The sequence below is a fragment of the Bos indicus genome, chromosome 2 (genome assembly GCF_029378745.1).
Source record: "Bos indicus isolate NIAB-ARS_2022 breed Sahiwal x Tharparkar chromosome 2, NIAB-ARS_B.indTharparkar_mat_pri_1.0, whole genome shotgun sequence".
Taxonomy (NCBI): Eukaryota; Metazoa; Chordata; class Mammalia; order Artiodactyla; family Bovidae; genus Bos; species Bos indicus.
In genome coordinates, this window is record NC_091761.1 from 106,924,562 (window position 1) to 106,936,814 (window position 12,253).

Below are 12,253 nucleotides of genomic sequence, written 5' to 3' on the forward strand. Positions count from 1 at the left end.
GAAGTAGCTCTTGACGCTGCACAAGGGTCTTTCGCAGCATGTCACTCACCATGCACCACAAGGCCGGTCTGCCCACCGGGAGGGCAGGGCCTAGGCTCGTCAGCTTTTCTATTCTGAGCTCCGGGCCTGAGGCCTACACCAGGGAAGCCCCAGTCCACGTTTGGCCAGTGGCTTAATGAATGAATTAGGGAACAGACGACGTTAATTTGTGCCCCTGACACCTGTGACAGATCACCCTTTAAATGCACGGCCCAACATCTCCCTGGGCCAAGCGCAAAGGCAGCAGAGGAGGCTTGGTGGGGGCATGGCAGCGGCATGGCTCCCAGGTCCCCCTCAATGCTCCCCCCAAACCCACTTGGGGTTCTCTGTCCTGCCTGCTGCTGCCTCCAGGCCAAGTCCACACTCCCCGTTTTTTACTGATCTTGGCAGGAATAAAACCTTCAGTCTGTTCCTTATGAGTTTAGCAGAGACTCGGCTAGAACTTTCAAAAATAGCCCTCTAAGAAATTGAAAGGAAACACAACAACGCAAAAAGCCAAAGAGAGTCAAGTGTTCTTAGGAAGGTTCCCTGCGTTTGGAATCTAGAAGAAGCACGGACTGCCTTCCTGAACCTCAGACGATCCCCTGATGGACGGGCCTGGCTCAGTGGGCACTCTGCCTGGCTTTCCTCCTGCCCTATTTCCAGCCACCTGGACCCTCTCCACTGAGAGTGAGAGCTGGCGTGCTCCTGCACAAACAGTCCACCAAAATACACTGCTCCACACCAGGACACCAGCCAAGGCCGCTTCTCCTGCCCCTACTCCTGAGCCCTGCAGGGCCTTGGCTCCTGGCCACTCAGACAGCTCAGTGGATGGCTGACGCAGCGCTCCAGGCAGGCCCCGGGCCTTCCCCACCAGGCCACAGCCTGCCAAGCTTCCCAGTCACTCAGGGCCAGGAGCCCTTAGTTACTCACAGTCTCGACCCTTCTCAGACAGAAGCTGCTTAATGAACTGGCTCCCCCTCCTCCACCACAGGGAGGGACAGGACAACCCAGAGAGTAAGGGGAGGCCGCTGCACCGGGGCCAGTACAGCCTCCCCCCAGTCTCACCCACATGCACCCCAAGGCTCTTGAGATCACAGATGCATATGTCCACTCTCATCCACCCACTGCCACGCCCAGGCTGGGCCCCTGGCTCTCTTCCCACCCCTCCCAAGCCTGACCCGGACGGGGACACTTCTTTCTCACCTCCGTCTAGCCAAGCAAAGTTGGAAGTCATCAAAAGGAAGTTTACTGGGAAATGAAGGCGCGTGGCAGAGGCCGGAGGAAAGAAACGGCGCTGGCACGGAGACAGGATGCTAACTGGGCACCAGTTCGGGGTCCCCATGGGAGTTAAGCCAAGCACAGGAGGGGCCCAGCGTGGCGGACTCCGGTCTCCAGGCCTGGGCCCCATGTGACCGGGAAGCGCAGCTGTTCTGTCCAGCCCCGACTCTTCCTGCAGCCCCACGTGGCTTTGCTCAGCTCAGCCATCTCCCTGACATGCTATGGCAGCAGAGCCTGCCAGAGACCCTCAACTCGCCCCATGCAGGCCTGGCCCCCACTGGCCTGGGGCTCTGTCAGGGCTGCCCGAGCATTTATCTAGCTCAAAGATCAGGGTACCCTGTAGCTTCTTGCTGACTAACCTGTGTAGGTGGGGGCTCTGGACCTGGACAGATCTGGGTGGGAACTGGCTCTGCCTCTAACGGCTGAGAGCTCTTGGCTGAGTCCTTAGCCTCCCATCTGTGAGACAGTCAGTGGAGGAGGATTTTTTCACAGGGTTGGTGTGAGACTCGGAGAAGAGGGTCCGAGTGGCCAGCTATGGCGCATGAGTGGTGGCTACTTCTCACTCGCTAAGCTATGACGATGCCCCTGCCAGTCTCAGCAGTAAAGAATCTGCCTGCCAATGCAGGAGATGGGGATTCCGTCCCTGGGTGGGGAAGATCACCTGGAGAAGGAAATGGCAACTCACTCTAGTACAGTTGTCTGGGAAATCCCATGGACAGAGGAACCTGGCAGGCTACAGGCCATGGGATTGCAAAGGAGTCGGACATGACTTAGTGACTAAACAACTGCCAGTCTCCATCAGGGTGAGTCTACCACTTCTGAGCCTATGGACGCGACTCAGCCAGATCTGATGTCCTGTTGGGCGACCCTAGTCCAACCCTGGCGTCTACATCCAATCGATGCGCGGGGTCGGGGGCGCACTTCATGGACACCAGGCGGCCAGGGCTACAACCAACAAGAGAACACCTCCAGCCCGTCCCCCAGCACCCCACTCCGTACCAGTCCAGGGGCACCATGCCGCTGTTCTTCAGGGCCAGGAGCACCACGGAGGGCGGGGCATCTATCGGTGCCGCCCCAAAATTGAAACTGAGCTTCAGAGCGGTGAAGACAGGGGGGATCTGGCTGGTGCTGTGTGGAGCAGAGAAATGGTCTGGGACAGGGTTGAGGACAGGCTGGAATCCTTCCAGGGGTGGCTGGCTTGGCACCCGTCTCCCCACAGTGGGGAACTGGAGAATCTGGGATTCAGGCACAGGGGTGGGTCAGCATTTGAGACCTCAAGTCAATCTCAGCCTTCTCCAGGCCCCACCAAGGATGGGCAGACATTGGTGGGGGGCAGATAGGGAGCCCCTTCTTGGACAGGGCCTGGTGCTGGGGGCATGAGTGGAACATTGCTCCAAGAACATTCCCAGACAGGCTCTGCCTGTCCCCCAGGCCCACCTCACCTGTGCCGGGTGGGCACCTTGTAGGTGAGTTCCCAGGATGTGGGGTCACGCTCCAAGTAGCTGTTGAGCAGGTCCAGGGAGAAGAGGTGCCACAGTTGCTTCCGGGTAATGCCCTCGGCGCTGCCCATGGAGCAGATATCCAGGATGGAGAGGAGGGGGTACACGGCCGTCAGGGACACGTGACACAGCTCCTGCTTCTCCCCAGCCTTGTTATCTGTGGGGGTATGGGAGAGAGGGGTGGGCTCACCTCCCAGCTCCCCTGGCGAGGGGAGTATACACTGTGGGTGCAGGGGTCCCAGGCAACCTGCCCCAGGACCCCAGTCAGGAGCAGACTCCAGGGACGCTTCCAGCAACAGCAAACCTTATCTGATACTTTCTACGTGAACCAAGCACTGTCCTAAGCGCTTGGCAAACACCACTGTATTTAATGTGCGTTATTCATTTTCAAACTTACTAATGGCTTTATTGAGATATAATCTATATACCATAAAATTAACCATTTAAAAACATTTTTAGGGGGGACTTCCCTGGCGGTCCAGTGGTTAAGGCTCTGTGCTTCAACTGCAGGGGGCACTGGTTCGATTCCTGGTCAGGGAAATAGGAACTTACATGCCATGCAGTGCAGCCAAAAAATTAAAAAGAATTTTTTGGTTGCCTCATGTGGCATGTGGGGTCTTAGCTCCCCGACCAGGGATCGAACTGGGTGCCCCCTGCAGTGGAAATGCAAAGCTTTAACCACTGACCACCAGGGAAGTCCCCAAAATTAACCCTTTCAACACATACAATTCAGTGATTTTTTTTTTCGTATATTCACAGAGTTGCACAATCATCATCACTGATTTTAGAACATTTTCAGTCCTCCCAAAACAAACCCAGTACTAAGTAGCTGTCACTCTCCATTCACCCCTCTCCCCACCCCTGGCAACCACTCATCTACTTTCTGTCTCTAGATTTTCCTATTTTGGGTATTTCACATAAACAGAATCATACAATGTGTGGCTTTTGGTGACCACCACCTTTCACTTGGCATAATGTTTTCGAGGTTTGCCCATGTGGTAACATGTGTCTGTGCTTTATTATTTTTCGCCAGTGCACCATTATTATCCCCATTTTACTGATGTGGAAACTGAGGCATAGGGAAGTTAAACAATTTTGCTGAGGTTATATGGCTAATAAGTGCTGGGGCCAGGATCCAATTCCAGGGAGCCCACACTCTCAGCCACTCACTCTCCTGTGCTCCCCTGACTGTACTGTCCTGGACTCCCACCAAGTGGCCCTGGGGCAGGCTGCTAACAACCTCGTTTTATGAGGGAGGAAGCTGAGACCCAAGGCAGCTGAGGAGTTACCTGAGATCCCTCAATAGGTAAACTCAGTGCCCAACTCTTCACACCGAGTCCCCCACAGCTCAGGCATGCACATGTGGACACCCACATAGACAGATGTGGTTGGTATGAGGCATGTACACTAGACACCCAAAAGCACATCCTAGCATGTTCTCATCCATCCTGCCAGCTCTGTCTGGACCCTCGGCATCCTCCCACCCCAAGTCCTGCACACACAGCCCTCCGCCTTTCCTCCCTGGCCCTGACATCCCTGCAGATGGCCCAGGTACCTCTGTGGGAGATGAGAGCATAACTGATGGTCCAGGAGTACTGGGACCGGTGTTTGGGACAGGCAGTCAGGCAGATGGCGTCCTGGGACCGGGGCGGCATGCTCCCCTCTGTGCGGTCCAGCTGCAGAGCTGCTCAGGGGTGGCCGTCAGGGGCGGCCGGGTGGGGTCAGGAGCAGAGGAGGCCCCCAGTGCAGCCTAGAGAGGCCCAGCCTTTCCTCTCACCCAGTCCCAGACACTTTCCTCTGGGCCAGCAGAGCTCTGGTTAGAGAGCAGGCTCTGAGCCAGGAAATGGGGAGCAGAGAGCTTCCTCCAGACCAAGACAGTGGGGACCAGTCTTGGGGTCACTGGCACCTGCTAAGCACTTTGCTCCACCCAGCTGCCCTGGGAGGTAGGCACCACCAGTAGCCCCATTTTACAGATGAGGGAACTGAAGCTCAGAGAGGACAATCACCCTCCAACCCCACACATCTAGCAAGTGGAAGCACCCAGTTTCAAGCCCTGTCCCCAAACCATGGTCCGGTTAACCAGTGTTAACCCGTGCCCCTCACTCCTGCCCCGGGGGCCCAGTCCTGCCCAGGCCTGAGTACCAAGGGGACCATTCTCGACAGCCGTGGGGTCGCTCTGTTCCAGGAAGAGGCGGTAGTGGAGGGTGCAGTCGCCATCGTTCCGGAGCACCAGCATCCTGCTCTGCTTGCCATTCACCAGCATGTTCCCAAAGTCCAGCTCCTTTTCCTGTGCCTGAGGGCCAGAGTCAGCCAGCCCGGGGTGGGGGATCCCCCAGGCCCACAGCCCCATCTGTTGCCCCCCACTCCAGCCTCAGAGGGTCCCCAAAGAGCAGATCCAGCAGGGAGAGCCAGGGGGCCAGAAGACTGCCATCCCCTGCCTTCATGGGGTCAGGTACTCCGGGGCCTTCCCTCCCATCTGGGCCCTGCCCCTCCTCCCTTTCTCTTCCCCGCACCCACCAGGGTCCTCCCACTCACGGACAGGCTGCTGGTGATGCCCATGCCCACCAGCCGGAGCATGTAGTGGGTGGTGGCGGAGGGCTTGGTGTTTGGGGGCAGGCCGGCTTCCCAGACCCACATCCCCACTCGGAACAGGTACTTGGTCTCCTCCAGGGGGCTGAAGGTCCAGGTCAGCGTCTGGGGTCACAGACATTATCCCTACGTGGGGGTCTCTGGGAACCCCCGCCCAGCTCTTGGACGTCTGAGGTCTCACTGCAGAACATCAAGCTATACAAAACCTTTCCTTACACGCACTGTGTACTCTGTCATCTCCTTCGGGCCTTCAACCATTTATCCCCAGAGGTAAGTGGTATTATTTTAGTGTCTCATTGTCTGATGAGAAACTGGAGATGCAGAGAAGCGGGGTAACTCCCCCAAGGTCACACAGCTGACGAGGGTACTTGGTGGGAGCTGGGGATGTGAACTCTTGAGGCTGGACTCCAGAGTTTGTGTGGTCACTCGCCTTACAGAGTACTACCCCTGGGCTCTAACAGACGTCGTGTGTTGGTGGTTCTCGGCTCAAGCTTGGCCTCCTAGACTAGAAGACCCTAAACCAGGGCTGGGGCTCTGCTAGTTTGGGTCTCACCTGTGCCCTGCTCCAAGGATCTACCACTTTGACCTCCAGAAGCTCCCTTCCTCACTCCTTAATGATAGCCACCCATTAGCCCCAAATCCAGCTGCTCTGCACCACCTCCAGCTTTGGGAGACCGAGGACGGAGGATGGACTTGCCCCTGGGCACTGACATCAGAAACCCGGGTTTAAGTCCCAACTCTGCACCTCTTAATTCACAGTCTTAGTAAATGGTTTTCCCCCAACGCAAGTCTCAATTCTTCTTTGTAAAATGGGGGTGAAGATGATGGTAACAGTCATACCTATGCATAAAGCTGAAAAAAATGACTGTGGCTTAGATGGAGGAGTGAGCCTGGCTCCAGAGAGACGTGAGTAAGAGATGATGGGAAGATGAGGATGATGGGTATCCTTCCCTCCCGCCCTTGGCAGGGCACTCACAAGGCTCTCATTGGGCTGGATAATCCCTCTGGCGGGCTGGACAGCCAGCATCTTTCGGTGCTGCTGGGAGACCCTCCACTCAAATTCCAGAGGCAGACGGGAGGGGTTTCGGAAGGTGAAGAGGCTGGTGGAGGAGCAGCCCACCCAGGTGGGCTTGAAAAAGACGCTTTTACAGGTGTCCAGCTTCAGCTGCAGCGGCTCCTCGCGGCTCTGCATGGTCACCTCCTGGGGCCAGTGAAGGGAGGATAGTGCCCTGACATCACCCTGCGGCCCTGGCTCCCCCAAAGATCACAGGTGGGCAGCTTTGCTCCCTAGGAGAGAGCAGCAAAAGGTGCCCCACCCTGGGCCCTGGGTATGGGCAGGTTCTGTCAAAGGCAGAGTACGTACGTAGTGACTGAACAGGAGATGGTTCTCGAAAAGACGTCAGGGACCGAAAAAGGATGTACAGACCATTTCATTGGCCAGACGTAAGCCTAAAAACCTCAGACCCTTTCCCTGGCCTGGCCCCAAACACCCTTCTACCATCTGTAGTCATGAGTCTTGGGCTGCCCTCACTCCTTCCTTGGGGACCTTTGCACCCCTTTCTGTTGCTCCGGATCCTATAAGTGGACAGGCAGGGTCCTGGGGAGAGCCGTTCCCAGACATGGCCCAGGGATCCTCTCCCTGCCGTGCCACTGCCTGGACAGGGAGCAGCCCCTGAGCTATTTTAGGGGAGCTTTAAAGGCCAGTCCCAGGATGCGGCTTTGAAAAGGGAAGCCCCAGACTCTGGCCCCCTCCCAAGGATCCAGTCCCCACCCCCACTGCCTACCTTGAGATACTGGGGGCAGGAATTGAACTGCAGGTAGAAAACGTGCTGCTTCCAGGAGCTGCCTTTAGGGTAGGTATAGGTGAGGAGGATCTTGTGGGCCCCAGGGCCCAGGAGGCCCGAGCGGGGCCGCAGGGAGATGTCCAAGCTGCTTTTGGGGCTCAGGCTGTAGGTGAGCAGCATGGAGCCTTTGTTGACAAGGAGCAGGCTGCGGTAGGAGGGTTCACTGGGGGACACTGCAGGAAAGAGCTGAGGTGCAAGAGAGGAGGGGCCCCGGCTCAGATTTGCACGCCCTCCCCAGCCCCACCCCACACGCACACTCCAGGTGGTCTGTGTGGGCATGGGTGAAGCAGTCTCCCAGGAGGCCCAAGATGCCCTTGCACAACCTGGTCAGTACCCTGGGGGCATGGAATGGAGGGACACAGCTTGGGCCCGCCAAAATGCTTCTGATCTCCAGAGACCTCCAGGGAAGGAGATGGAGCGGCCACAGGGACTGGCTCCAGGAAACTGAGGACCCTGGACCCCACCACCGCAAGTTTCTTTCATCTGTTGTTCTTCAGTTGCTCAGCTGTGTCCGACTCTTTGGGACCCCATAGACTGTAGCCCTCCAGGCTCCTCTGTCCAGGGGATTTACCAGGCAAGAATACTGGAGTGGGTTGCCATTTCCTCCTACAGGGGATCTTCCTGACCCAGGGATCAAACCCATATCTCCTTCTTGGCAGGCAGATTCTTTACTGCCTGAGCCACCGGGCTCTGAAAGTGCCCACAAATCATCTTTTGGAGATCCCCATTTCATAGAAGCGGGTGCAGAAGCTCTGGGGTAAGCAGCCCCTTCTAGATTATTCTCAGGCAGGCAGCCTTGGTAGCGGAGAGAGGGGAGCCCCACTCTGGGAAAGGGAAAGCCCCAGCAGTCCCAAACATCCCTCAGGCATCTAGGGTGTAGCCAGCAGAGGCAAAGAGCTGGGTTGGCTACCAAATGCATAGCCGAAATCACTGGCCCGGGGGGCCCCCTCCAGCTGGGACAAAGAGCACAGGTGCACGAGGTGGGGGCGAGGGGTATGTGGGCAACATGGGTCCAGAATTCTGCTGGATTTCAGTAAAGGCCACAGGCTGTAAGGAACCAGCCAAGGGAAAGGGGCGGGGGCTGGGGGTGGTCAGTGAGTGAGGAGACCCCAGGGAAGTCAGGAGGGCTGTGGGAAGGCGTGCCCTTGAGCAGCAGTGTAACAGTTAGGGGGCAAGATCACCCCCAAACACACAGCACAAAAATAATGTCTTTCCAGCAAGCGTGAGACAGGAGGGTGGAGCAGCTGAATGAAAAGACTGACGATGGCAACAGAAGCTGGGAAGAGGCATCGAAGGGGAAACCAGAACTGCCACTTGGCCATCTGGCTCCAGAGTCTGTGTTTCTCAACCTTATGTCATCCTGGGGCTCAGGTCAGACAGGGCCTCCAAGGGCCCTGCTGGAGAGACCTGGGAATGATGACTCCCTCAGGACAGGGTTAAGCTGAAGGGCCAGGCTTGAGACACTTGCTGGCTGGCTGATTCCTGAGGGCAGGGGCTTGTGGCCTGGGAGGTCCTATTCCCAGCAGGCACTCAGTTAACATGCAAACAGAGGAGCTGGAGACTTTAAGGCTGAGCCTGAGAGGGCCGGGGAACTATTTCAGATGGAGCAGGCCAGAGCCAGTGGTCCAAGCCCCAGACTCTTCACAGTGCCACTGCAGTGGTCCAGGAGACAGTCCTTCAGGATGGGTGCAGGGGTGCAGAGCCCCAGGGGCTGATGGTGGGGAGGTTGGGAAGGCCAGGGAGAGCACTGAAGTGCTTCTGAGGCCACCAGAGATGGGAGAGGGATCTGACGGCAGAGCCAAGCCCTCTGTCCCACCTCCTGCTGCGGCTGGGGCCACGCTCACCTTGGGGGCGTGCAGGGTGTACTGAGGGATGTGGTGCTCCAAGCCAGGGCAGTAACTGTGGCCTTGCGCCCGGAGCGTCAAGCACCAGGACGGGCACACAGTGCAGTCCTCTTCGATGTTGTTGTAGCTTCGCAGGACCTGTGGGACAACCATACCCATGACCACAGTGTCTGACCTGGTGGGGCACCCCAGCCTGCCCCCTGTACTGCAGGAACCCTACATGGGGCCCAGGGGGACGGGGCCCCCTGGGAAGACAGTGGGGGAACCACAGCCATAGCAGCCCTTCCTGCTGTGCGCCAGGACCCGCACTGAACACGCAGCACCAAGCAGTCAGCAGACACGCTCTCTAATCCTCCCAGCAGGACGAGGGTGGGGCTGGGAAGTGAAAGCAGCATTCATCCTGCAGGAATGTGCCCAGAGAGCACTGGCCAATAGAAACAGAATGCAAGCCGCAAGTGCGAGCCGCAAACATCGTTTTAAATGTTCTAGTAGCCACATCGACAAGGCAAAACATGTAAAATTTATTTCAACAGTATATTTTATTTAACTGAGTAGATCCAAAATTGTATTGTTTCAACATTACATATGTATGTGTGTGTATATATATATGTATATATATATATATATATATATGCACATGCTGCTGCTGCTGCTAAGTCACTTCAGTCGTGTCCGACTCTGTGCGACCACAGACACGGCAGCCCACCAGGCTCCCCTGTCCCTGGGATTCTCCAGGCAAGAACACTGGAGTGGGTTGCCATTTCCTTCTCCAATGCATGAAAGTGAAAAGTGAAAGTGAAGTCGCTCAGTCGTGTCTGACTCTTAGCGACCCCATGGACTGTAGCCCACCAGGCTCCTCTGTCCATGGGATTTTCCAGGCAAGAGAACTGGAGTGGGGTGCCATTGCCTTCTCCGATATATACACATACATATACAAATCCCATGGACAAAGGAGCATGGTGAGCCACAGTCCTGGGGTCTCAAAGAGTCCAACACGACTGAGTGACTAAGCATACATATATATGTGTGTGCATGCTTAGTCACTCAGTCGTGTTGGACTCTTTGAGACCCCAGGACTGTAGCCCACCATGCTCCTTTGTCCATGGGATTTTTCAGGCAAGAATACTAGAGTGGGTTGCCATTTCCTCCTTCAGGGCAATCTTTCTGACTCAGGGAATGAACCCACCTCTCTACGTCTCCTACACTGGCAGGCAGGTTCTTTACCACTAGCAGCGCTTTGGAAGCCCATATATATCTGTGTGTGTATGTATTCTTGTTCAGTTGCTCAGTCATGTCCGACTTTTTCAACCCCCTAGACTGTAGCACTCTAGGTCTTCCTGTCCCTCGCCATCTCCCGAAGTTTGCCCAAGTTCATTGCATTGGTGATGCCATCATATACATATATATATACATACATATATGTTTATGATGCATATAGACGATGGCATTGGGCTTCCCAGGTGGCTCAGTGTGTAAAGAATCCACCTGCAATCCAGGAGAAGCAGGCAGATGTGAGTTCAATCCCTGGGTTGGGAAGATCCCCTGGAGGAGAGCATGGCAACCCACCAGGATTCTCGCCTGGAGAATCCCGTGGAGAGAGGAGCCTGGTGGAATACAGTCCATGGGGTCAGAAAGAGTCAGACACAACTGAAGTGACTGAGCACGCACGCATGCACATGATGGCATCACCATATACAGTGCATATATACATGAGGCAGGAGGCATTTTGCATACTTTCTGTGCTAAGTCCTAGAAATCAGTGTGTCTCTTCCCTTTACAGCATGTCTGTTTGGACTAGACACAGTTCAAGTGCTCAGTGGCCACACGTGGCTAGTGGTTGGCATATCGGACAGCTTATGACTGCAAGATGTAGCCTAAAAGTCTGATGAGCTCAGCCAAGCCAGATGTCCACAGCCTCATTCCTACAAACTTTTGAGTTTCTGCACAGCCAACATATTAGAACAGAGGCAACTAAAGACTCAGCTTTGGAAAAACTTCTCAAAGGTTTGGATATGCTCCCAAGTTTATAGATGAAAAGACAGCTCAGGGGTCTATACATTAAGGGAGGAGCCCAAGGTCACAGAGCTGGTAAGGGACTCTGATCTTGACTGCACAGCTCTGCTCTTCCCTGAGCCCCAGCACTCGCCCACTGGGCAAGAACAGCAAGGTGGGCAGAGCAGAGAAGGAGGGAAAGGGGAGGACGGATTGGAAATGTGAAGGGAGCGACATATCCGGGGCTGAGAGGCTGGACTGACCACCTGGTCAAGGGAAGATGGACAAGAAGCCCCTTCCTACATGCACGTAATTACTGGGTGCCCCAGGGTCTGTCCCCCCGGGGCCTAGTTCCTGCCCTCAGCTCTTCCAGAAGGACCAGTTCCTACCTCAAGGACTAGCGAGAGGTCAGGAGCCCCCCAGCCAGGAGGCCCAGGAAACTACGTGCACCAGAATTTCCCAAAGGGCTTGAGCCCCAGAGTTCTCCCTCCAGAGAGGGTGGGAGGCACACGAGAGGGAGACATAATCAGCTGGGCCAAGAAGCCTCTCAGCCAAGGCAGGCCATGAACCTGGGAGAAAGACAGACCACCAAGGCCAAAGTCCAGCCAAGGGGACAAGGAAAGGAGGGAGCAGAGCCCGGCACAGAGAGGACGGGTCCTACCTCACCCCCTCCTCCCCTCCGACCCCGCACCCTGCCGTTCAGGCTCCAGGGCAGAGAATCCACCTTCCCCTGTCCTGTCTGCCCACACACACCTTATAGACGGCAAAGGCTTCAAGCTCCACGGCATACAGGCCGTTGGGGTGAGGCGGCTGGAAGTGCAGGCGCAGGGCTGTGGACTTGAGAGGGGGAACGTCGCAGGTGTTTGGGGTCACCCAGAAGGGGCAGTCAGCCCTGCGTGTCCAGGCCACGGTGATCTTGCCGTTGGTGTGGTTCATCAGGCACAGGGGGACGGGGCTGGGGTCCTCGGGCCTGGGGCAGGCACCGAAATCCACCTCGACGGGCTCAATGCTGACGGGCGGGGGAAAGATGGCCACGTCATTGGTGCCGTCGAAGAAGTACTCAGTCATCGGGGGGATGAGGGGATACTGCGGGGCCGGTATGTCCTCCGAGTCCTGCGTGGGGAGAGACGGGTGGGTGGGGACCGGTTCTCCGGCCGCTGCCCCTCATCTCTGTGCCCCTTTCTGG

The 12,253-nt window shown here is 56.4% G+C and overlaps 1 protein-coding gene across 7 annotated transcripts in view; it reads right to left on the reverse strand.

The window, feature by feature from the left end:
- The window catches only part of CFAP65 (cilia and flagella associated protein 65), a 41,638-nt gene that overhangs the window by 12,441 nt on the left and 16,944 nt on the right, over positions 1–12,253 (reverse strand). For 6 of the 7 annotated variants that reach the window (XR_011561885.1, XM_070772467.1, XM_070772469.1 and 3 more), the window contains 9 exons: positions 11,821–12,180; positions 9,076–9,213; positions 7,172–7,417; positions 6,364–6,588; positions 5,334–5,492; positions 4,941–5,091; positions 4,354–4,482; positions 2,742–2,955; positions 2,299–2,427 (listed from right to left, as the gene is read on the reverse strand). Coding sequence is in view for 6 of the 7 variants with exons in the window: in XM_070772467.1 (XP_070628568.1) it covers positions 2,299–2,427; positions 2,742–2,955; positions 4,354–4,482; positions 4,941–5,091; positions 5,334–5,492; positions 6,364–6,588; positions 7,172–7,417; positions 9,076–9,213; positions 11,821–12,180 (1,751 nt within the window). In the remaining variant the exon portion in view is untranslated. The remainder of the gene's footprint in view (positions 1–2,298; positions 2,428–2,741; positions 2,956–4,353; positions 4,483–4,940; positions 5,092–5,333; positions 5,493–6,363; positions 6,589–7,171; positions 7,418–9,075; positions 9,214–11,820; positions 12,181–12,253) is intronic. The other variant, XM_070772470.1, reaches the window with a different exon arrangement.